Raw genomic sequence first — 27,533 nt, forward strand, 5'->3', positions numbered from 1 at the left:
ATCTGGATTCTTTGAAATGGTGATATACATGTATGTGGATGATCATAAAATGCTGTCACTTTATCCCCATGACCTTGTGATTCAAAAGACTGAGAGCAGTGAAGTAGCTACAAAAATGAGCCATCAGCAAAATGTTATTCAAATAACTTTCTCCAAATTAAATAATTGAAAGGTGATGCAGAAGTAAATATAGGCATGAAAAAAATAATTTCATTTTATAAATGAGTATTATATAAATTATTCATTTATAGAATAATCTATTCATGATCTCCAACATGCAGTCAGGATTTAATTGATCAACATGTGTTGATTTTGTTTTAATAGTAAATGTGAAATGTAATAGAAATGAAAATGTAACCAAAAAATATTTTAACATACCCATATGCATAATTCTAAGCCCTCTCAATGGAAAGTTAGTTTTTGTTAGTTTATGAGGTCATTTATACAATTTTAGTTATGTCAGGGCTTTTTCAAGGAATCTTGATTTCAGACCATTGCATAGCATATTAACCCACTTTGTCTGATTACATGATTCTATCTCTGTTCTGGATTTTTATTAGCTGGTATCAAACACATTTGAAAAAAAGTATGAAAATAAATATGTTTTGTCTCTGAGCCTTGTAATAGAAAAAATAGCTAGAGCCAGTAGCAGCTCCCCTGGATTTTAGAAGAATGGTATTACCCTGCCTTTCTCCGAGAGATTGCTGGTTACCTTCTGTCAGTGAGCAACTGTCTCACTGCAAAGCAGGAGCACGATCTCTTTTGTCTGTGGTCAAGGCAATTATTTCTTAGAAAGTGGAATTTCTTCACAATGACTATGTACAAGAGCAAACGCAGAAACCAAAGATGTAAGTAAATTATAGTTTTTTTTAATATTCTTAGAGAGGAGGGAAAATAAATCTCCAGTTTCATAGAAAACCATGTTTACTTTACCCTGTTTTGCTTGAATTATACCAGGAAAACAGGATCAGTATTCCATGCCAATTATCCCACTGTTTCCTCATATTAGGTGCATGAAAGAGCTTTAAAATGAAAGGGAAAAAAAAAAAGCTCACTTGTTACCATGGAAACCCTCAGAAAGTGATTGCTTGATGGCATCAACAAAGAAACAAAGATTAAATATAAGTTTAGTTCAGAAGAGCAACCTTTATTCAGGGCTTAATTAGTGGCTAGCTGTGACCTTTGATTTGACGAGGCTGACATGCTTTCCCCTGGTGGACTTTTTGTGTGGTTTGCATTAAGAAGCCAGTGACAGCAGAACTTTAAGGGCAGTTAATTTATTTTCCTATATCACAACTTTCAGAATTAACTAGTTTGCTAGCAGAGGAAAAGAGAAGCTTGCATGTGTGTCTGCTGTGCCTTTACAACACTCCAGCCCTGAAAATTCCATGGCTTCTTAAGGCATGACTTTCCAGTCAAGCACCTCTTTGACTTTTTAAATTGCTACTGCATCAGATGGGGGAATTTCAGTATCAATATTGCCTCCTCTGGAAGCTTATGGAACAGGTGACTGAGGCAAGTGAAAATGTGCTGTGGGTCAGGTCATGAAGTATCTGCTGCTCCAAGAAAATCTAGTAAAAGGCTGAGTTATGAATAGAGAGCATGTCAGAAGCTGTGAAAAAAAGACATTCCTCTAAGAAAAATGCCATATACACACTGTGGTTTTGGGGAGAGGGCAGGAGGAGCAGAATATCGAATTCAAAACCAGATAAGTTTGGACTTCATTTGGACAGGAGCATTGCTAGGGTTCAGAGGGATATATACAGCTATATCACTGACCTCAGTTTCTGGTCCTTGTAGATTAATCAGTGTAGTTGTCCTTCAGTTTGTCTTGCTCAAAAGAAATGGATGTGCTGAATGTAGAAAGTTTAGCAGGACAGATCTCTGCTAAAATCTCTGCAATAGAAATCAATCATCTGCATCACATTCAACAAAATAAATTATCATAAATTTTCATAGCAGCAATAGAAGAAAATTATTTATATACAGGCAAATTATGATTAATCTAGCTCTTTTTAATGTATTAATTACTGTCACCATTATTATGTAAACCAGGAGCTCTTTCTATACCCAGCTGCATTCTTGCAATGTCTCCTGTCCAAGCCTGGTTATAGTGCACAATAAAAAAAATTGTGCTAGGGTAGATGAGTTTTAAGGGGGTTTTGTTGCAAAGATACAGTAATTCACTAAAATGGCACAGGATGCTTCTAAAAATGCTTTTTTTGAAGAGAACCTTGCTTTCACCCCTGCTAACCCCAAGGAAAATTTGTGATTTGTCCAGAGGCAAAAAAACCCAATGAAACATGATCAGAATTCATACTGTAATTATGAGGGTGGATGTTGCAATGTTTTCTGTTTTAAAACTGTCTTCAATTTTAAGATCCAAATCTAGAAAATATCTCAATATTACATACATATTATATAAATTACATATATAGGCATATATATTATACATATGTATGTACATATATATAGTACTCTATACATGGATGCTTCATTAATACATTAGCTAATTAGTAACTGAAATAACCCTAACAAACAAACAAAAAAATGATAATGCTCCTGTTTATATATCATTCAAAGGCTTTTTGAAGGATAGATTTAATCTAAGCAATTTTTATTCTGAAATATAAGGAATTATGGTAGCAGCTGCATTAAACAGTAGGTAGGTACCACATTTTCTGTGCATTTCTGGTGCTCCTTAATAAAACATAATAAAAGATGTTGAGTATATAAGTTCCAATATATGTGGAGTAAACCTTGGGATCCATACCTCCTCACTACCTCTCACTACATCTCACTACCACACCTGAACTTGTGGCATAAAATGAAAGTGAACTTTGTGGCTTTTTCCTATCCACTGAAATTATACTTCTGGATTTCATACACTCCTTAGAGTACTATAACCATTGCTTTTCAACACCCTTTTTTAATGCTTTAAAAAAGTTATAAATGCATTCTGTACTTAATTCAAAAGCACATCTGATAAGAGAGGAGAATAGAAAACATAGAGACATGATGGCGTTTTCTAATGCAAAATAGAAGTAATCTCCATATCCAATTTCTGTCTCAGGTACAAAACTGTTGCTAGAAGAATACATGCAAAAAATGTGTTCACCTACCTGTCTGTAAGAATGGGATGAAGGTTTCCTATGCATACTTTCAGCTACAATGTAATACATAAATCTTCTAAATTCTAAGCTAATCTTAATGTTTTTCTTTCCTTGTAACTTTATGTTCAATTGTAGGAAAATGGCCCTTATATTAAATACTTAGAGTATTTTATTTATTCCATAAACATTGTAACTCATGATGATTAAAATAACTATCACAAGTAATTGTAAAACTTATCTCACTGAATAAACAAAATTCAGATTAAGGCTATTTCTGTATGATTGTGTGTACCTACCTACAGACAAATACACAGCCTCCATGCATACATTTCTCTGCACAAGCAGATGATAGGATGCTTGATCCTTCAGGATGCTTGATTCAGGATGTTATCTAGGTGATAGGCTGGTTTCTCATTTCATTGCATGGGCGTAATGGCTGAGTGAGGGGAAACCATCATAGCCAACACAGCCTTGTTACTGGGCACTGGTAAACGTGTGGTGGTAGAGTTTTCTGAAATAAAATCTTGGAATCTTAGACTGTCCTACTTTGGGGCTGCTGGGGAGGATGGTCAGGAAAAGTATTGCAGTAGGCTGCAGTGCACGTGTGGGTTTTCTGCATGGAGAGGCAGCCATCCACAGTCCCACCTTCTGGAGATGCCATGCCTCCAGGCTTCCTCCCCCAAAATGAGCAGCAGACATTCAATTTCTCATTACAATCTTTCTTGTGCCTTCACAGGAAGGCTATTACAGGAATCAAGGAAGGCTACTATCCCTGAAAAAAATAATATTGGAAAAAACTTACTTACCTATAAAGCAACTTTAAGAAACTCTCATTATTCTTATTTATTGGTGGTTTGTGTAGCTTGACAAGATAAATCACCACAACCTTGTGAAGGGTTCTGCATGAAAAGATGATTCTTAATATTTCTTTGGTCTAACACCATAAATTTGACTCAGAAGAAATGTAAGTGGAGAAAAAGAGAGTAGTGGCTAGTGTGGCAGGCAGATGTGTTTTGGGGAAGGTGTGCAGCACAGGAGCAGCACCTAGGAGGAAATGGCAGAGTGCTGCCAGAGAGATGCCGGTGCTGCCTGAGTGCTGAACTGGGACTTGGAAAGGTAAAGGAAGGATGGAGAAATTAAGGGGAAAAAATAGAACTTATCTCTTGCTTTCTTCAGCTTCTTGTTTTCAGTGTATCATGGGACCTCTCACACACGTCAGCAATAACAGTCAGAGCACAATGGCAGCTGAGGCGAAGATCAGTTACTTTTGAATATTGGAAACCCTTGATAAAGTCAACAGCTACCATAAATATAGACACAGTTACTGTCCTTTTCCAGGGTGCTGGAAATTGAATTCCCAAACTTGTCCATTCCATATGAAGTAACCTGTCAACATCAAATTGTGCTCCAAATGCATTAATGACTTCTGCCATGGCTTGATGACCATGTAATGTCCACAGGTGCTACCTGATGTATGTTTGTGAAGAATCCTTGTCTTGCTGAAGAAAGAGTTTTGTGTATACTGATAAAGAAGAGAAATTCTGTGAAATTCCAGTTTGTAGGAATGTTTTGTCCTATCTGAATTCTTTGGTCTATTGCGTTGTCCAATATATTTTCTTTCATTGAGAAGGTCCCACTTGCAAACCTTTTTATCATGGATTTACTGTTCTTATCTTCTTTGTTGCCCCTTACAGATGGAATAACCACTTTCAGGCTTAAAGAACTGAGTTGGCATCTGTTGAGTCATGTTATCTTACAGTCTGATCAGCCCATCATTACTTCCATCTTTTTTTTTTGCCTCTTAGGGCAGTAAAGAGACCTCGTCACTGAGGCTGTTGCTGCTCAAAGAAAACAGCAGCCTTCAATATAGTGTGTGCTAGGAGGTAAAGTGACTGGAAAACCAAATCTCATTGGGGAAAAGAAGTGTAGCTACTGACCCAGATACATATAAGAAAACTCTGCCTCTTTCCTTAAAACATCAGAGACCTAGACAACAAGGGAATATCTCTTCAGCATGGTATTGAGACAGCTTTCTTCATGTAAAGCTATCCTGGAATAGCCCCAGGATATTCCTGCTGCTCCATACCTTTTGGGGAAGAAGAGTTCAACACAATTAAGTGTATCAGCAATAAGGCTGAACAAGAAGAAACACATGATCTGCAGGAATACAAATATCTTTGAATATTCACATCGCATGGATAAAACCTTTATACAAATAAAAAATACAACTGTGACTCAATAAGTCAGGGGCTTCAGGGTTAGAAAATTTCTTCTTGTAGCTTTGAAGGGAGCTCATGGTGAGCTGAGAGGGTTGGCTTATTTGAAATTATTCATGCTCATTATACCCATGTTACTAAGCAGTAAAACTGAAGGTACATGTCCCTGACTGAAGCATGTTGTGTAAAGGAGCTACGATTTTTTCTTTGACACTTTTTCAAGTATCTGTGTAGACTTCTAAAGCAGACATAGTTTTTTCTTTTTCTGCTTCTAGACAGTACAAATAAATCAAAAATATTGAAAGAGAACTGTTTCATAATGCATCTTTTGAAAGGTTAGTAGTCTGACCAAACTCAACACGCACAACTTACATGATGCTTCCAACTGCTTGGCAGGAGTCTGCCTCGGGAAGAAGAGTAGAATTTTTGTCCCTGTAGAGGAAATGCTGAAAGTGTGGAGAAAACCTTTACAAATCAAAAGCTAACAGTCTGCCTTGAAAAGGGGAGAGAAAGGAATAAACAGTGTAGGTACAGATTCAGAACTGACTTTAAAAGAATTGTCTGAGAGCAGAAGGCAGAACAGCAGAAATGCAAGTGGAGAACATAACAAAGAAATTCAGCCAGCCACTTCAGTTTTATGGAGGAGGAATCTGGGGCAGTAAAAAAGCTTAATAATAGCTTTGACTTCATTAAGAGATTATGGTTTAAATGCTTGGGGGGGGGGTTCTTTCTTTTGCATAATTTAGTAGAATAGTGGACAATGTACAACAATTCAACAAAAAGGAAAAATCAGAAAGCTAGGGACATCTCATAGAAATGCATCTGCTATTATTAAGGATCATAAAAAGATGATTATTAAAAAGTACAAGCATATGCAAATAATGTAATTTGGATTATGTGATTTGAAGTGCATTAGGGGAATTAGCAATGCATGTGCCACACCACTGAATGGTTATGTTTGAAAGGTCATTTAAAACTAAGAAGATATCAGAAATATAAGTGTACTACTGGTTTTCATGCACAAATAAAACTCCAGCCTGCACAGGCTGGAACCAACTGCTGCTATGTTCATCAACAACACAATTTCTCATTAGTAAAACAGCACTTACTGTGTATTGGTTGGTCTTTTATAAGGAGTCAAATTTTAAAATTTTTAGGACTGCACTCCAATAAAGACCAGACATCTGGGAAAACCAATAAAAAGTTTTTTTAAAACTTGAACTGCAGATAAGCATAGTCTGAAGTGATCTATATTGAAAGACAATTCTAGTTGTTAACTTGAGCAAACAGAAGTCTGGTTGTTAGAACCTAAATTTATAATACTGCAGGCTGATTTAAGATATAAATTTTTGAGTGTAATCAGTCATAAAATACTACAGGAATTTTCAATTTGTCCTCTCCATCATTTAGATTTTGAATACAGATTGCTCATCTATATTCAAAAGTCTCTTAAAGAATTACTATCAACCTGATTGCAAAGTTCTTACCCAAATCCTAGAGTTTGTATGCAAGTTGAAAAGAGCATTATTGTCATAAAATGTCTAAAACCTACAAAACTCTGGAAATCTCAAAAGAACTACAGCCTTCCTCTATTAAGAACTCTATACACTGCTGTAGCATTGCCACCTACATGCCTACTCAGAAAAGGGGAAGAATCCTTGAGAGGTTCAGAACACAGAGAATCTATTCTCCTAAGGGAAAATCTGCTGTTGCTTATTTTTGTATAAAGTTCTAAATTTAAAAAAAAAAAAAAAGAATTTCATGACTGTATATTTGTGCACTAGAAGTCCTGATTTTAAGAACAAATCTTATTTTTGCTTTGTTTTCATAACTGATCAAATTTTTTCATATTGCATTAAATTTACTTTCTCTGTAGGAACAGCACAGGAAAGAATACCTCCATCTGACCTCCAGTACAGGTCTTAGCATCAGACAAAACCTGTTTCTCTGCCTCTTTTCATAATCAAAACTATTGACAGGATGAAAATCCCAATCTTTCTGAGAGATTCAACATTTTTTTCAATAAATGAATGAAAGTTTTAGCACACATTAAATCTGAAAAATGAAAAAAACAAAGAGCGTTGTATTTCAGTGACTTATCTCCAGCTTTGACCAGTCAAAAGACCAAGCATAGTACATGTCTGGTGACACCTGCAGAAGGAAAAAAAACATAGTTTTAATAAGCATCTTTCAAGAACCTCAAAATATTAACCAAAATCTGATGAATCATTAAAGGTATATTTACTGGTTGTAAGGTATCAATCAAGACCTAAATGATGCATAAAGTCCATCATTTTTTCAGCAGTTATATCTTCGAGATTCTTCAAGAGTAAAACCCAGATACATTTCTGGAGGTTACTTTTGAAACATTCTCCCTCCTTCCTCTTTGCACTTCCCCAAAGGGACAGAGATCTCAGATACGTTAAACTGACATTACAATGTGAGCACAAAAGACCAATATTTTGCCTCTAGCTCCTATGAAAGCATTCCATGTCTCATTTTTACTTTTGAAAAGTTTATAGGTTTGGTCATAAATTTCTATTTTTCTCCAGCTAATTTCTTATTTTTATTTTTTTTCAATTTTTAGTTCGTTAAACATTCTGAAAAATAGGCTACATTGTCAGTAATAACCATAATTATAACAACAGATTATGGTTATAGATTTTTCTGTCTCTGTCCTTGTCCCTGTAAATAAGATAGCATCTCTTCCACATTGTCCTTTCCAGAAGACAGCAGCTATCTCTAGAATCTACTTAAATTTCCCACAAAATAAAGTTTGCCAAGGGCTACTTTTCACAATAAATAAATAGAGAAATAAGGAATACGTATTGTATTTTAAGCCTTCTTTTGACCCTGCTGAGTTAGAAACTGCCTTTGAAAATCATCCCAGTGTAATTCTTCAAATACAACACCCATTGACCTCCAAATTCCTGGTATCTGTCTCATTAATAGTGTCTGAAAACAATTCTATTGCTGATTATGGTTTACCTCCAGGTCTGTCATAAAGCTTGAGCTAAGAATGGCATTCTAGCCTTGTTTTACTGCTTGCATTCAGATATTATTTACTTAGGGCTCACTGAAGGTTTAGCACAGCTATTTACAACACTTTGATTTTGCCATATTTTTATTGTGTATCCGCAGGGCAACATGTGCTATCAGCAGAGAGCTGAAAACAAATCCCAGAAAGTCTCAAAATTCAGAAATCATGTTTATTATTTTAAAAATGATCTTCAAGTTTTCATGGAATCATAGAATGGTTTGGGCTGAACAGAACCTTTAAGATCATCTGATTCCAACCCGTCCCTCCCACAGGCAGGGACACTCTCCACTAGATCAGGTTGCCCAGAGACCCATCCAACCTGGCCTTCAACAATCTTGCTTCAAGGGAAAATGCTCTTGTTGAACATGCAGTCTATAATTAACAACAAAAAAAAAATTTAGATAGGGAGTGGTAGGGTAAGGGAGGTACTGTCCTGCTTTCCCTCAGTGGCTGAACTGAAAACCAAAGAAAAACTCAGTGGCTTGCTACTGGTCACTTGTAAAATAGGATGCCTGACCTGAGAAATAGAAATATATGTTATGATTTCACTTCAGATACTTGATTTGATGAACCTTTCCATTGGGTATAATTTCATATTTTCAATTTAATATATTTGTTAAGCATTAAGCCTTTTAAAGATGGACTCATGCTGGTATGGATCTAGTTTTAACACACTTTTCCTAACTCCAATGCTTCTTTAAATTATTTTTTTTTCAGTCATGTTTCAATATGTTTGTCTACAAACCACTTTTGCGAGAGTAGAAAATCATCCAAAATATATAAAAATATAAAAATATAAAAATATTTTGTGTAAATATATATATATATGTGTGTGTGTGTGTAAGTAGTCTGGGATGTGCCAGACATGCTGCATTGCACTTGGCAGTGATCAGCCAATAGGTTTTCCACAAATAGGAAATGAAGGATTTTTCTGAACTAGGTTCATTAGTGAGTAGCCAGAGGCAGGCAATGAGTAGATTACATATAGCTACCAGTGCCCTCTCTAACAGTTTGAGAGCAATCATGCAATGATTTGAATTTTTTTATATAAGCTCAGATAAAAAAATTCTGAGCATCTTTGCAGAAATTATTGTATATGACAGAAATATTTTGAGTGATTTTTTAGCAAATCTTGACTATCACACAAAAACTGTTATTAACGCTCATGTTCAAAATTAGCCTCTTAGGGTTCTTTTTAATGTCTGTCAAAAAGAAAATATTTTGCTGCTATTCACACATATTTTGCTTATACTTATGAAAGAACCCCCCCAAAAATGGAAAATTAAATATTTCTAGTTTAAAAAGTATTAATATATGTGGTTTTATGATGTATGTCCTATATGTGAGAATAATCCTTTCTGTGATTAATTGAAAACTCTTTTTGTCCAGATTGATATTGCTGTAGCAATGCTAGGAACATTTTTAAAAGTAAACACAAAGCCTTTTATATTTCCTTTTTATTAGTTGTGTTTTACCCAGGATATATTAAGAAATATTAGAAGGACAATATCTCATGAAATGCAGGGTCATTTGGATGGACCTGCCTATAAATACTGCTTGAATTTCCTTACTGCAAAGTTTGTGCAGTCACTGTGAAATCTGATTTCATTCTTCCTAAAAATTCATGTGCATGTACATTTGCATCTTTTTTTTCACTTTCTCCTGAATATATATACACATTTTTACATTAACCAAGCCTGCTTATTATAATTCAGTTTCAAAATATTTGAAAGCCCTATATAAAACGTGCTACTAGTTATGCTAGAGAACATGTTTACATTGACACTTAAAACCTGCTTCCACAGAATGTACTGTATGTATTCAAACAAAAGAATTATCTATATTTTGCTAACTGGTCAGTTACTCTCCAGAGATCCTGTTAGCTCAAATAGCTAAAGTGTCTAGTAAAAGATTTTCCTTGCTAAAGAAGTTGTAGGTATATAAACAGAAATGCAGAGTTATGCCTGGGGGGTGAGAAAAAAACCCATACATATAATTTGTCCTTATTTTATGAAAAAAGGTTACACTGTGAATAGTCAGGTTACATGTTAGTGAAATGCATTAAAAGCCATGGCTGTCATGTATCAGAGACCAGAAGAGAGAAATGTTCAATTAACAATTTCCAACTAACCCCTCTTAAAAGTCCATTCAGCAATTGGGCGTTTAACAGCATATTTTGCCTCTGAGCATCTCCTCCAAGCATTCTTTTTGTTTTATTGATTATGAAAATTTTGGTCATGCAATACTGAAATCAATGGCAACCTTGACATTGATTGACATAGCATTGAATCAAGTCTTTGTTGCTTAGAAAAGAGTGACAATTATGTTGTCCTTCATACTACAGTCACAGAAAACAGCTACATAACATGCCCTAGGAGCCTTTCTTCTGGGATTTAACTCCAATTTGAAAAAATGTCTTACAAGTGAATGTCTTTTTATTCTGTTTCTTCAGCTGCTTTGTTGGAGCATCTGTTGAAACTGCCATTAAAGTGTCCAATCTACCACAATTTCCTGTAGTTTTTGGCTGATAAAAATTAATACAAACACAAAGTCATTCAAGTTTGGAGTTATTAGAAACATAAATGTTGCACCATCAAAATGTACTTTAGTCTTGCAAGGAATCTCATTTTCCTACCTGTGACTTTTTTAAGTGCAGGTCTGCTTTGTGTGTAAACAATCTTCCAGCTTATTATTGTTCATATATGTACATGTAAATACACATTGAGCCAGAATTTAAACTCATTTCTGAAGTCATTTCTCCACAGACTCTTGGTTAGCTAAGCACATAATTGTCTCACCCAACTCCATACTCAAGTCCTCCTCTGTTGAGAGCAGAGTTTAGTAATGGATAAAAGTGAGGATGTCACTGGAGTCCTGTCAATCAAGGATTTAGGATGCTGGAAAGAAAGCAAGTATATCTTGTGCTCAAAAACACACCTGGATCCTTTAATTTAGGCCATGTAACTATCTTGTCATTCACAGCAGCAGAAGACATATTGTATTTATATAGTTTGCAGTCAACTTTAATTACAAAAGAGTATTATTGAATTAGTATATTGTGAGACACAACATTTTAGGCAATCCTTGGAAAATTATTTAGTCAGACCTTAAGAATGGACTCTGCATGAGATTGACACATTTTAACAGGCATAGGTTGTTCTTGAGCATTAACTATCTCTTCAGAGATATATCTTTGGTCTCTCTTCTCCCTATAGAGGCAAAAGAAACTGCAAGATAGTTTTGTATGTCTTGTATCACACAGACATCAGTAAAACTTGTGTATGTATCTTCAGTCTCTCCTTTCTGAAAAACCACCAGCTGAATCAGTTTAAAACTCATTTAGTACAAGAAAAAGAAATGTTGGGTTCTTTTTTTAACAATGACATATTTGGCTGTGCTTCAAGCAAATGCAAATTAAGCAGCCAATTAATAAACCCTGCATAAGCGGGTTTTTTTAAGGGAAGCTACAACACATTTTTACACTCACACTATTACATTACAAATATTCTAGACATAAATGACTCAGAAATATTAGGACATTAATGTTATTTAACACTTCATATGCCAGTGCATTAACATGATGCTCTGGGCTCTAGAAAATATGAGTTAAGAAAACAATGGTTTATGATAGAGTTTGTGTCTGCACTGAAGTTCAAAGGATTTAATACCATCCAATCAAGGTGAAGGTTTTAAAAAAGAATATTTAGTGGCCTATTGATGGAGAGCTGAATGGTACTAGTGATCTTTCCATTTAAAGCTGTCATGATAGAGTCAGTGATTGAAGGATTTGATCAATGATTAACTAAAGTTATAGAAACTAGAGAAATGTCTTGTAATGTCCTTACTAACTAGCTAAAAATAACACCAACAATAATGATAAAGCTCACTGAAAGGGTCTATAGAGACAAGGTTGTAGCCCATATAAATAAAATATTGTCTGACTGTGATCTCTGAGTTTGGATATAAACTCTTAATGATAAAAGTTCATGGTAGAACAAGATGATTAAAGACTCAGAATCTCAGATCCCTCCCTTTCAATTACATAATTTACAACTTTTCTATACCTTCAGTAAGAATTAAGGACTGTATCTCAAATATGCTTTTATTTTCATCTTTTAGTAACAACCTATTTCTATTTATACTAGAAACCAACCATTTGTGACTTGAAAGCAACAATTTGTTTCTTACTTCTTCAAAACTATCCTGCATAATTAAATGCTATTTGAACTTTTATACATTAATTTATGTTTCATAATCTGTTTCTTGCAATAAGCAAGCATGTGTAAGGAAAAGGAAAAAATGGAGAAAAAACAAGAAAATGGAGCTCAGTTCCAGGCTGTACTGAGTGTTGTGCTATTGTGGCCAGAAGTTTGCACTCTGGAGAAGTAACAGTTCCCTTCTTGACTGTATGAAAAAACAGCATCCTGTTTTTTCCTTGGAAGAAGATCACACGCCTGAAGCTCTATCAATGCCCTCCCTGAGAGTATTTGAGATTAATTTAATTAATTTCCCCAGTGGAACAGTTTGAAAGCTATGTCAGTAATTCTGGTGATATTTGTGATATTTATAAGGCCTAAGAAAGTTGTACTCTGAAGGAATTTGTTAATTATGGACCGTAACTTCATCAGTTTTTTTCCTGATGTGCAATCAACCTGCCATTTGTCATGCCCTTAATTTTATGGCATGTTAAGCTGCTACATAGTTTTAAATAATGTGTGTCTAATTAATACTCCTTGACTTCAGCAACACACATGGGCTACTCCTTCTGGCACCTCTTTTTTTATGAGTGCAATAATATTGTTCCAGATTGGTACATAGCAAGCTTTTTTCTTTTTCTTTGACACACAACTTCAAGCCTTGTAATGTATAACTACTGACAAAGTCCTTAAATAAAAAATGAGTCTGCAGTTCCATGACAAAAGACCAACCAAGAATACATGCCAGCCACACCTGTTTCATTCCCACAGCTGTAGAAATTTATTTGTCACAAAGATGGTTAGTTTGATCATTGATTCATTCTAGTCATGTCTAGATGACTAGACTAGATGAGACTAGTCATGTCTAGATGACAACACTAAGAATTCAACATTCTAGTGGAAAACATTAATAAGCTTTAGATGTTACTCTGTGAAAGAATAATTAGCTTGATGCATGTTTTACTCAAAACTAAATGTAATTTGGCCTTAGCCAGATCCCACTTATGCTCATGTGCACTGAAGAGATATGTTTGTTCAAAAAATTTAAATTCCTTTTAAAATTATTAATCATGAAATCTCTGCACCTTATTGTGGGTGTACCGTGAAATCACAGAATCATGGAATGCTTTGGGTCAGAAGGGATGTTAATGATCTAGTTCCAAACCCCTGCCATGGGCAGGGACACCTTCCACTAGGCCAGGTTGCTCAGAGCTCCATCCTACCTGGCCTTGAACACTTGCAGAGATGAGGCATCCACAACTTTTCTGGACACCTTGTTCCAGTGTCTCACCACCCTTACAGTGAAGAATTTCTTCATAATATCTAACCTAAACCTACTCTCTTTCATTTTGAAGCCATTGTACCTTTTTCCATCACTACAAGCCCTTTCAGCTTTCTTGCAGGCTCTCTTCAGAGACTGGAAGGTCACAATTAGATCACCCCTAAGCCATCTATTTTTCAGGCTGAACAATTCCAATTCTCTCAGCCTGCATGCAGTGCTAAATTGGTCAGCACCGAGGCTGCTTAACAAACTGACACCTCAGAGGTTAGATAAAAATGAAGTTTGAGAAAAAACACAGTAGGTTACTAAAATTTTTTTTCCAAAATTACAAAAAATTGTATGCATTTTTATATTATTTTAAAAGCAAAATATCTGGGTTTTATTATTCAAAATAATATCAGAAATATTCTTTTTGTTTTATACATCTTTAAATGAGTGAAGATGCATATACCTATATATGTCCATATTTTGTGGCTGATTTCTTTTCCAGTTTGTGCCATTTCTCGTCACTCTGGATGGTACAAAATCCTGTGAATGTATTAATCCCTCTATATCAGGACTAAGCTGATTGCTAGCTGAGGCTTAAGAAGATAGTCCCATTGTAGGAGATATGTGCTGCCAGTATTTATCATCAGAATCCCCACAGAAGGTGTTTATTGTGGGCCATGTGCTTCCAGGCTAATGCAATTTTTCCCATAGCCACCTGTGATAAACACACCCCATACAGAAGGAAAAAAATCCTCTATCAGATCTCCAAGCAGATACACTCCATTGCTCCTTCTGAACAAACATTCTCCTTCTCTGGAGTTCCATATAACTCTGAGAACAAAAGTTTTCCTGGGGCAAGATGACAACTTCTATGGGGAGTTCATTTGAGGTAAAAGAGCCTTCATGTCAGGAGAGAAGTGTTTACCAGTTCTCCAGTGTTTATTGACAGGTGATCTGGGTCAGCTGTGAATTTAATCAGAGATGGTGTTGCAGCAGAAGCAAGGAATTTTCTATGCATCTGTCCTTCGGTTCAGAAGACTAATTCATTCCTCCTTTGAGAACCTCACTACACTATTAGGAAGTATTAGAAATGTATAAGAGGAAGGAGAAGGATGAGAAAGTAAGGCCTATGCATCACTCCATGACTCAGGTGGGAGAGAGGGAAGTGTTGCTTCCCCCTTCCCACCAGCTCCCAGGTGGGAGTTGGCAGAGGCTCACATGTATCCTACACATCACGGCTTTCCTTTTCCAGTGCACTCTGCCTTTAGTCAATGATGTGTTGAAGATCCCTCTGGCTTCCTTAATCCTACCAACAGATCCAAACTGCTTAGAAATAGCACCATAATTACATTAGTCATACAGTTTGACACCAGCATGGGAATTAAACTATGCAAAGGCTTTTTCCTCTCTGTGTGGTACAATTGTTATTTCTGTCATCAGAAGGCACGTATCTAATTTATCATAATAACTTGTGTTGAGAGATAAAAGTGCAACAGTTTTAATTAATCACCATGCTAGAAATTTGAAATCAGATAGAAACAGGTTTGACTAAGAAATTTACCATGATGTGGCTTTCTTCAAGTTATTTTCTTTAAAAGAGAGTGCTGGTGTACTGCCAATTTTTGCCATCCTTTTCAGTTACAATAACTTTACAAAATCAAGTTTTCCTGAGGGCAGAATCCATCAATAGAATGCTTTCACATCCTGGGAGAAATTACTCCCAGTTAACATTTCATCCAGTAAATTGATTCTGCTTTTTCTCAGGAACATTATTTTGCAACTATGATGAATTCTTAGCACATCTTATTTATTGTTTTAACATCGTATTCGAACAATAAAAAACCACTGAAATTTACTTTTATTATGTTCTTTGCAAATGGAATTACTGAATAAAGGTACTGGGTCAGGAATATGCTAAGTGACTCTTAAAGGTTTGCAGTATATTTCTAATGTATAAGTATAACAAGCTTATAATATTAATAAAAAATTTCTTCCCATTTTTAACTTTTGTGAACTAATGCAACTGATCTACAGTAGCAGCAAGAGCTTTGTTCAATAAAATGGCTAAAAGACTGAATTCTGGCTACATTACAATTTCTACCATCCCTATAGCTAGTTTTGGATTACCCTGAATACCTAGTCATTATGTTTTTTAATGTTAGAGCAACAAATGACAGATTGGATCCTCCAAACATGATATTTATACTCTGTTATTAATTGCTATTGTTAATGCTGAGCACTTGAATATGCAAGCAATAATTACAAAAGAGAACTCACTGGTCAAAACCTTTTATACAGACAATCACAGCAGTCTGAGTCTGTTGGCTTCTTCTGTCCCAAGAGAAACTGGTTGGGCAACATTACTTGTTGGGCAATATGCTCAAAATTACTAATAATAATTTCCTGCAAAAATCATCAGAGCATTTAGCTAATCCAAATTTACATACCTTGCTGATGATTTTATTGGGGATCTATGAAGGTAAGTGTTCATCCTGATAAACCTGCTTTTAGAGAGACAAGAGACATTATCTTCCTACATCAATTTTGTTTTCTTTATATTGAATAGGAATCAGAGATGAATATAATACTGCTGCACTCATAGCTAGTGAAATATGCACAATAGCAGCCACTGAGCATGAGAAAATTAATCCACACGTGAACATTTTTAGAGCAAATTTGGAAAAAAATATAAACAAGGTCCATATTTAACCTATTCATTGTTGTTATGCACAAAGTAAAACATGCAATTTTTGAACATATGTATGCAACTATTTTGAAATCTTAGTATCTTCAGTAGAAACAAGTTCAAGATTGCTATAAGTGATTATACATTTATTGTCAGAAAATTATAAGGCAATACATAATACCTGACATTTGTCATATGAGAATGTAAGTCATGTTTGTTTTTTTGTGTCAGTGGCTTTATCTTGCAGGATACTAAAAGGAGTTCAAGTGGTAAATATGCTAAGTCATAGCACAAGAGGCAGCCATGCAGTCAGGAGGAACATGCCCAGAGCTCAGCCCAAGCATGATGTGAGTGGGACTGACAGGACTGGGTGCAGAGTCAGAGTGTGAAAAGGCAATGTTTAGAAAAAAGTGACACAAGTCAAATGCAGTGTATTACTGATCACTAAGCTGCAAAATCCATGCTTTAACACTTGACAAATTAAAACTTTTTTGTGTATTTATGTTGCTGAGGCAATTTATCACAGCATGACTTTAGGTTGGCTATTCATAGCTCCTTTACTAGAGCAGTTGGATACAGCTCAATAATAAAAATATTTCTATTTTATTCCTGTCTTTGTTCCTGCTGGACTTCTCATTATCTGTGATCACTAACAGCTCCTTCTTGTTTACCTTTATGGGGTTTATAGAGCATAAATGATAACTTGTTTTATTTTTCTTTCTTCTTAATACACCACTTTGCTGCTGAGATGGCAGAAAGAGGTAATCATTGGAGTGTATGGGTACAATTACTCTTTCTTTCTGATTTAGCACAGTACTCACAAATTTGTTTATTTGCTAGGACCAAAGATATAAAAAGCACATAAAGGATATTTTTATGTTCATGAAACATGATACTTTAGACCATATACAACAAGGCAATTTTTGTCATATTTATTAACTTGTGTGTACAATACAGTAGATTAGCTTGCATTTGAAATGCCTCTTTCTCTTGACTGTCTCTGTCCTTTCCCACCACCATCATACCCTTTAGATCATTGTCAGAATTCTGGGTGTTTTCCCTGTTTCTTGGTAGTTAAAGCATGTCAGTTTTACAGCCTTACACATAGTCATCCTTTAGTTGATTACTGTTCCTTTAAGCAGAAGTACTAACACAAGAATAAATCCCTAAGCTTGATAAAAGCAAGGAACAGCAAAACTCTCTTAGCTAAATTTCAATTTCACAGGTACAAGCATTTTAGATATTAGGAATAAATGAAGTACCAGTTCTCTTCTTTTGAACTAATTCTGTTTCTAGTATAACTAAATGACATGCTCCACTGCCCACATTTCCTATGCCAAATGGATTTTCTCTTCAGCTTTTACAGTTTTAATATCTGTAATTTCTCAAATGCACACCTATAATTTGTTTTTTTTATTGCTTTCAGGGTGCCGTTTGGGAAGACTCTGTCTTTTTCTTTGGTCACCATGCTTACAATTATTATCTAAGGTTACAGATGAAGTATAAGCATGTTCAGGAAGGAATTTAATGGTGTTAAGATGAGGAAAATAACTGCTGTCAGCAACAGGCTCATGATTAGAAAGAGTAAGCTAGTGGTTCCCTACTTTTCCTTTTTAATCACCTGTTCACAAGGCCTTCAGTTTATTATCTTGTTTCTAATCTTTTTCAAAATGTCAGGAAGACTTATATGTATGTCATAGGTTGAGATTCCTGAACTGCAGTGAGCTTTTTCTCCAGTACATTTACAAAAGTTAACAAGTCCTTACTTTATGTCCTAGTTAAAATGGCAGAAAGTGCAAAATGCAGTTTCAAGAAATTCTATCTATATGACAAGTTTAAAGAAACTGTGTAAAAAGAGAAACTCTTCAAAGTTAATTATTAAAGCCCTTATCCCAATGGCCATTTTCTTTCTAAAGTGTTTACAGATTTGAATTTTTTCCCAAAATATATTATTTGTTCAATTGTAATTAAAATCACATCCAAATAGCAGCAATAATCCATTTCATCTCACTGGAGTTAGTTGAAGAAAGAAAAGCTGGTCTCTTTCCCTCAATTTCTGTGAGAGAACCTAAACCCAAAAGCACAAAATATGTGAATACAGTCAAGTGCTTGGTCATTTTTGTAGGAATAAAGCCATATGATGCCTTTCACATATCCAAGAAATCTGAAGGGTAGTGCCATGAGGTTCAGAAATGGACAGCAGGAGCAACTCTGTGTATGTGCTTTTTACTCCAGCTGTGGACTGCAAGTTGCACTAATGCAGCACCTTTGGTTAGTCATCTGTGTTCCTTACCCAGAATTCGATTATTCAGCACAAGCTCACTGCAGATACACCCCAGAGACAAAAGGCACCTTGAGTCTTTCACAAACTGTTGTTAATTATATCTGTGTTATCATACAGCAATGGGCACAGGAATCAATTTTATTTGTAATATTCAATTTTTTGCCAATTTTTTTTTTCAGTTTTATGTTGTGCCATATAGGAGAGAATACAGGAAAAGATGGAATGGTGGGGGGGCTTTGTTGAGGGTCTGATTAGTTTTTAATATCTTGGCAATTTGTCTTTTGGAATAATCAGTATAGAAACATGCATAGCTGAAAAATTAAATAATACGCCTTTGTCTTTCATTGCTCAACAGGTGAAGCCATTGGGACAAATGGAAACTATTGCACTGCTAAAAGTATTTTTAGTTTTGACAAAGCTACAACCTAGCTGTAGAGAGATAGCTCTGGTGTTATATTTTAAACCAGCTTATTGTTTCATCTCTTGGTTTTGGACTGTAACTCAGGTATGGCCATGTCAGTAAAAGGAAGCTGCTGCTGTTGTTGATTTGCTGGGTTTTCTGCTGAACCCTGCCATGCAGTGACAGTGTCAATAAGTCAATATTTCAATTAGCATTGGAAACACCTGTGTGAAATGTTCCTGGCTTTGTGGACACTTCCCCGGTGCTTCACTGCCACTGTGCCAACACGTGTTTCTGCTGGGTAAAGCAGACACCAGCCATGGCAGCATCTGTGAGCCCAAGGGATGGGTGACTCCTGGATGGGGCTGCCAGGGATCCATGTGGTTCCAGTGTCTGCATGACAGAGGGGCTGTGGGGTACAAAAGGGGGAGTCCCAAGCATCACAAGGAGGCACCATGTGCTTCAAGGTGCCACAATAAATATATAATCTCATGGCCCAATATGACCTTGTTTCTTGCAGTCGTTGATACAGCTATTTCCTGGGAAACCTGTCAAACTGGTTCAGTCTCCACAATATGGATTGCCTTCATGACAGCTTGGCTTTTATGTAGCTCACTAAGAAAAAAGACCGATTTTTCAGGAGTGATTGCATACAATGAGTCCTGTTCTTGGGAATAAAAAGGAAATAAAGGGTGCTGACATTTGCAGGTATGTCTGTAGGAGAAAGAAGGGGAGAAAGAGATGAATTTTAAAAGTAAATAAAAACTGCACTCTGCCTAATAGAAGTTGTTCTGTAGTCCTGTTTTGTTATTTGTCATTATGTTGGGATTTTTTTTAATACTACCATGTAAATTGATACTCAGATTAATGACTGAAAGAATTTTTTTCCAAAACTCAGTCTTTGGGCTATGCTACCTACTACTTAGTAGGGCTATGTCTTCTCCATTTTATGTTTGACAGAATGGTGGATCTTTTACTTCCTACATCTGTTGATAGTACAGGGATTTTACACTGAAAGTATCATGTGTGGGGGTCTTTTTTTTTATGAAACAGTGAATTAATTTATTGAGTAAGCAAACATATATATATATATGTAGTAAAAAGTATAATAAAATATTTTATTATTTTATAAAAATTACTGTATATTTAACTAATATTAAACTTTAAAAATTGTTTGCTGAGGTGTATTTTCTAAGATATGTAAATGAAAATTGTATCTGACCTTTGAATGGATGCCTTTCATTGCTGTGTTGTCAGTGACTGAACTGCAGAAGTGACTACATGAACAAAAGATTTGTGATTCACCTCTCTCCCAATATCATCCTATATCTGAATAGAGGTTCATACTTTTAGTAGACCAGCAAAAGCAAACACTAGTAAAATCTGCCACACTATTCTGTAGAGACTGCATTCTGTAAAACTGCAACATTTTCCCAAATGCAGATATAAAATTTAAAATATTAATATTTAAGCTATATTGGTATATTAAGCATATTTGTGCCTCCAAAATTGTAGCTTTCTCAGTGTCTTCTGCTTTTTGTACACTGATTTCATTTTTACACTGATTTCATTTTTCATTCATTTTAAAAAGAATTAAATAAAATTTAATTCTTTGTGATAGCTAGAACCTTTCTTTGATTAGAGAAACTTGGAACCTGGTAGTCTGCATAAATGGGAGGCTTTCCATATGCAAATGCTCTAGTAGTTAGCTCTCTTGATAATGCATGAAAAATACATTCAGGTATTTGCAAATGCAAGATTGCATGCACGCACCATAAAACTTTGTTACACTGTTCTGTGAAAATCAAGACCTCAGTTTCATCCTCAGAGTCCTAAGGGATGCCTGTGCCGGGCTAGATAATTTCTGCATCCACGCTGCTGTGATACTCTGTCACACATGCCAGAGATTTTTTCACAGACTTGTATGTGAGCTGCCTGAGAAGCACCCAGAGGTATGGAGAAAGGCAGAAGTAAAGCAGGATGTACCCAGTTTATGAACATTATCAGACCCGAGTGGAATATTTGTATTCTTAATAGGATGCTCTTATTTCACTTGCCATCCTGTTCCCCACCTACTCTGCAACAGGCTGCACCCCAGTGTGACAGCTGAAGCCTGTGTCAGTGACAGCACTAATCCCTGCCACACCTGCCCTCACTCGTTGTTCTGACATGGCAGCAATACCATTTCACTTTTGCTTGGCGTCCTAGCAGACAAAAATATGCTGTGCACCATCCGTCATGACCGTCCCTGTGAGCATGTGTCACCAGGGGTAGCACATCTTGAAAAACCTGCTGAACCTAAAACTGAGCCACTGTTATCTGCAAATGGGTTTTGTCTTCCTTTGGGGATAGATCTTCATGACCCAGCAGTATCACTCACCTCCCCAAACTGTGCATGTATCAGAGAAACAAAACACAGAGATTTTAGTTTAGAAAGTACAGCTAGATAGTAATTATTCTGTTGGCATGTTTATTTTACACATCTTGGAATGAGGGATTTACTTTCAATATCTGAACAGGATTTGAGGACTTCATCTCTTAAATGAAGTAAATTTGAGTACTGTTTTAATTTAAAAGAGATGTCAAATATTGAACTAATTATTTGAATGTATGTAAAGCAAATATGGACCTTTCTCTGTTACTTACTGCAAACAGAGTTAGAACAGACTCTATTTCAAGACCAACTTAAATGAGAAACTGTAGGAAAACATTAATAGACTCCAAATAGACTCCCTCACACATCAGAACCTGGGGATACCTTGAAGTGAGCACTAGGTTTCTGGTGGGTAACTGATACTTGGGTATCTGATGGGTAACTGATCTTGGCCCAATCCTCTTCTATGAGCTGAAGCTAAGAAGCATTTCCATGTTGTGATTCTTTTTTTTTTTTTTTTTTAATTAGCTCAGCCTTTTGAACTCTTTAAAGTGCTCAGGGAACAAAGGCTTTTGAGAAATAAAACCAAAATAATGAGCATAATTTGAATCAAAAAATGCTTAATTGTCATTAAAGGGTTAATTTTCCCTTGAACCTGGAGCTTCTATGATGGTGACTCAGCACTCTAGTGTATGGCATAAAACGAAACAAAGAATGAAGAAAAAGTTGTAAGGTTGAGATTACAGCAGAGCATAGGTTAGCACAGCTGGTTGCAGGCTGCTGGGTCTGTTGGGTCAATATGTATCAGACCAGCATATATCTTTTTAAAGGTTTAGTTGTATCTTTGGCTTTGCTTGAAAGTAAAAACAAAAACAAAAACAAAGAAACCCACCCATGTTGTTAACAGCAGTGTCCTGAGTGTCCTAGAAAGAGTTAAACACAAGGAAGCAAGAGATTTAGTAGACAGTATGCTGAAGCATTGTGTTGAATCACATTCATTTTTATTCAGAGGGATCATTCAGCCCATTGTTCTCCTCTGGCCATTCTGTTTGTTGCAATGTAAGATTTAGGGATCTTATTTATTCTTAAAATAAATTAAAATAGCAATGAAAAAGCTTTAAAAATCTGCCTGCATCTTTCATCTCTCCTTGTACTCCCTAACTCATTTTAATGACAAGCATGAGATTAGTGGTTTATGCAATGTCCAGAAGATTAATGTTTCCAGGTGATCTTAGAGAGCTGTTTCATTTGAACAGCCACTAGAATTTCTTCTTGCACACAGTAGGGAAAAGCAAGAAGAAACAAATAATCTAACCATCTAAAAGCTGAGAGTGTTGAGATTTAAGACAGACTCTTGCACCTTCCTTTAGCAATAATGCTAGATAAGAATTTCAGATTTGGTATTTCTGAGACTAAGGCATGTTTTGTTTTCTATTTAAAAGCAATTAGTTCCAGCATCCACTTCAATACAATAATTTAATGCTGGATTCAGGCATTCAATAGTCCTTAGTGTTCCTATGTAATGTTCGATTTTCAGAAACTGTGTAGTAAAGGTGATATGCAAAACTTGACAAAAAATTTTCCAGGTGAAAAAATACATGCTTCTATTGCAAATGTTTTCACACACAAGTATACACATGCAAATATATAAAGGAAAAGGAAAATGCAAGAGCTTTGGGTAGGGATTTGCAAAGTGGCTGAAAATTTGATTGGGGGTGAGGGTTGTGCCTTGTTAACTTCATGACTAAGTTGCAGAAAAAATGCTATAGCTTCCAATGAGACCCAAAGCAAATACAAGGATTCTGAACTGCTTACAGGAAGCTGATATAAATCCAAAATGCCTTTGAGGGAGCAAATGTCCAACTGGTGTTCGCTATCTTGTCTAGCTTTATGTATTTCTTATCCCAAGGGCAGTAAAGATTAGTTTCCAAAGCCTTTTTACAAACATTTGTGATGCGTGTTTATGTGCAGCTTGCTCAAAATAATCACGTTCTGAAAAAGAAATTGGAAGTCTTATGGTCCCACAGATTTCTGGGGAGAAGAATTAACTCAGAGGGAGGGAGTTCTTGGTTCCTATGATTTCTGAGCCAAATTACATATTTGCTTTGTGGGTAATAAAAATAGACAGTTTTATGGCAAAGCTGGCTTAGAAAATGTTACTAGGAAGCATAGAAGAACACAAACCCAATTAACATAAAAGGTAGTGAATGTTCAGTGAGAGCTCCACTAGCACTGTGTACTAATGTGCATGGCAATTATACTTTTTCTTCTTTGAAATTCAACTGAAATATTTCATGTGGTACTTTTGGTAATACTTTTGATATTGAGACTTGATTTAATGAGGTTCAAAATAATTATTTTATTTCATAATAGCATTTTTAGTAAGCTATTAGATTTTTTCCTGTTATTGATTCTTTATATATGCAAATTCATGTCATTGATAATACGTAGTACATTAAACCATTTGTGAGAGAACCTCTGAAGCCACATGTAAAGTATATTTACATGCAAACCCAAATGTAGAAATACAAAAGTAAACATCAGATATACATCCAATAAATTGCATGGAGAAACATGATGTTGTATGTTTCAAGAATGGGTTTCTGACATGACTTTTATGATTTTTGTTATTAATGATGAGTGAAATAGTGTTTGAAAAAGGATTTGAGGCAGTGAAGAGTAGGGGAATTATAAAGCCAAAACAAAGCTCACTTTTTGTCAAGAAACATTTTTTCATTAAAAAATGCACCAATATGATATACCAGCAAGAACAGAGTGCTAGGACATTTACATACTCAGTAAGACTATTTGAAATTGTCATGATTTCTGGTTCCAGCTCATAACAGTTAGGTACTGACAAAATCAGTGAGGGAAGAAAGATAAAACATCATGCTTTAGGACTTAAAGCAATCCCAACCTGCTATGCATTTCAGGAGGAGAGTCATGCTGAGATGATAAGAGAATGGAGGGAAAATAATCTTATTTCTACCTAGTTCGTCATTCTTGTGTCTTCCAAAGTGTCTGGGGCTGCTGAAGGCAGAAAATTACAGTATATCAACTATCAGTCTGACAAGATATAGCATTTCCTCTATTCCTATCAACTCTTACATTTTCCTTGAAAGAATGCCACAGAGATAGAAATAAAACAACAGTGTATATCATTAATTTTGAAGATTTTTGATATTTGCAATTTTTAAATGCTTTGCTTTTGCAATAGTCCTCTATGTTTTTGCTGTCTGGCCACTGAATGGAGTCCACTAAGGAACTTCAAAAGCTGCTAATGAAAGAGAGCTAGAACATGGTTAGAACCTAAGCATTGCTGTTAAGGAAATTTTGGATTTGGCAGAGTTAATTCTGCATATCACCTCCACAATAAAATTTCATTCCATGTGCCAAATTCCAATGCAATTATCTCCACTTTATCTTCTTTATATTACTGCTATATTATTTTATAATACAAAACCTATTTTATATATTTATATATATATAAAATTGTATAATACTAAAACTATAATAGCATTAAGGTAATATTTATAGTTTTTCCATTATAAGGTATGAGCTAATTCCATCATATGATTTAGAATGTTTGTGTTACAAAGACAAAATCTTTCAGGACTGTACTATGTGATATATTGGATATAAGGAATTTTTCTCAATGATAGTGGGAAAGCACTGCACAGGTTGCCCAGCAAGGCTGTGGATGTCCCAATCCTGGAAGTATTCAAGGCTAGTTTGGACAAGATTTTGAGCAACCTGATCTAGTGAAAGATGTCCCTTCCCATGGCAGGAGAGTTGTACAACTTGATGTTTAAAGCTCCCTTCCAACATACATTATCATATAATTCTATGAGTCTATAATATGGGCCACAAGTTTTCATAAAGCTGACACTGGAAAGAAAATGCTAGAAGACATGCTGTGCAATTCCAAAGTAAACTTGGAGTTTGAAAAGATCCTCATCTATAGATCTCTAAATCCATAAAACCTGAGAATCATGAGCAGAAAGAGAATATGTGGAAAGGAGAATTGAACAGCTGAAATTAGTTGAGAGTAATTGTTTTGGGTCAATGGGTTTTTTCAAGTGATGTGGGACCAACAGGAAAGTCTGCATCTTAGATCATCTGAGAAGCCAAGAATGGTGAAGTTTAGAGAAAGATTTCAGGTCAGAGAATGAGGGTAAAACTAGACATTTTGGAGAGAAATATTATTGGAAAGTGTTGAAAGTTCATTTGGGGCTGCAGAGGACCATTTCTGTCACTCCCACCAGCTTCCCTGATCAGTGAACACCATTGTTCATGATTCAGTGAAATCCACAGCATGATTCCTCTCTAATCTGTTGTGAGCCTGGATGAAAGCCTCTAGTCTGTGGCAATACCTTCAAGGTCATACTGCAGCTTGAAGGTTTTGACAGCAAAGTTCAGGGTGCTGAACATACCGACCCCTCAGTGATGACTGTAATCCCGATCCCAGCCAGCATTCAGAGAGACACACTGCCCTCATACCTAACAGCACTTTGAAGGTGTCCATCAATGTTTTCTGCCCCAAACCATCACCTACTGCCTCGGCTCCCTGACCCTGGGGTTGCTGAAACCTCCTGCCCAATCCAGGAAAGGTCCCAGGCTGCAGCATGCAGAATGACATGTGCATTGCAAAGTATCTCTCTGGAAGCCACTCTGCCTGTGATGCCCAGAGAGCCTTGGCTACATTCACTTTGCAAGATTATGAGAAAATGAGAAGATTACGAGAAGATTATAAGAAATATGATTAACAAATGCAGATAATGTTGGTAATTTTTTGCAAAATGTTGTTATTGTGATTGCTATTTTAGAAAAAAAGAAATTCCTCATGTTTGAGTTAATAAAGTTGACCATCTGCAGGAGAAATAGTGAGTAAGACAAAGGACTGGGGCAATGGGGATTTTGAACTCTTTTGTACACTACAGATTTCAATTGTCATGAAAAACTATTGCTAGGAGCATGAAGTTAACATCAGTAAGAGAGTCAGATGAATGGCCATGGGGCAGAGAATGTAGCCAAGTATTAGAAGAGAGAGAGAAAAAATGTAGTCTGAGGAAAAGTTGAAAATTACCAAGATTCAGGGCATGTTCCCTAGAATAAATCATATTGAAATCTGAAAGAAGTAGATGAGGGACTTCCATACTCTATCCCCACAACACTGTTTAATGTTTCTGCTTGGGGCTAATTGCAGTGCTGAGAAACTCAGACATCCAGTCAACACGAAGCTTTGTCTGAGTCTCATGGTAATAACTATCTTTTGTTATCAGAGAAGAGCAGAGAGTTTGTTGCCTGCTGCCTTGTAATGATTGCACTTGATCTGAAAGACAGATGCTCTATATTTTATTTGTAAACAGCATCTTTACTGTGATCAAGAGAAAGCAAAGGTAATTCTTGCACTCCTCACTGTCTTGAAAAAGAAAAAAAAGCTGTAAATCAAGGACCAGTTCTGTTTCCCATTAACAACAGCGAGAAGGTAGAAGTGCAAACAAGGTTTGCAATCATATGAGACTCCTTGCTTGAACTCTTTTTGTTGGTTCATCTTCTTGCTGGCTAGGCTTACATAAAAACTGTTTCTTTTTTCCTGAAGATAGCAGAAAGTTCCTGGTGTACTTTTCTGTTGCTTTCTTTTACCCTCATGGCAACATTAATTTTCTGCATGTGCATAATTTACTAGTCCACATGTTAAGCAAGTACCTAGTAGAAATCTTGTTCTTTTGGTGAGAAACAGAAGCTGCAATTCTGATTAAATTAAAAGGATTTCTTACACAAAGACTATACCTGCCTGCATTTACAATTTAGCTCTGGTGGGGTGAAACGTGTGACAGTCAGCTTCATGGCTGCCATGGCGCAAACCAGGCTGTGTTTCTACAGCAAACACCCGAACTCCCAGAACTCTTACAGAGCTGCAGATAAGTGGCTATGACCACAGCCACATAGTT

General features: G+C 35.9%; 1 protein-coding gene across 6 annotated transcripts in view; it reads left to right on the forward strand.

Moving 5' to 3' along the window:
- RALYL (RALY RNA binding protein like) overlaps positions 1-27,533 on the forward strand; it is a 370,851-nt gene that overhangs the window by 261,932 nt on the left and 81,386 nt on the right. Inside the window, exon 1 of one of the 6 annotated variants that reach the window (XM_066564288.1) lies at positions 706-848. The exons of the other annotated variants lie outside the window; for them this stretch is intronic. Within the exon in view, the coding sequence (XP_066420385.1) occupies positions 812-848 (37 nt within the window). The 5' untranslated portion in view covers positions 706-811. Of the gene's footprint in view, positions 1-705; positions 849-27,533 lie in introns of those variants that run through there. 6 annotated transcript variants of the gene reach the window in all.

This window comes from Molothrus aeneus, chromosome 1 (genome assembly GCF_037042795.1).
Source record: "Molothrus aeneus isolate 106 chromosome 1, BPBGC_Maene_1.0, whole genome shotgun sequence".
NCBI lineage: Eukaryota > Metazoa > Chordata > Aves > Passeriformes > Icteridae > Molothrus > Molothrus aeneus.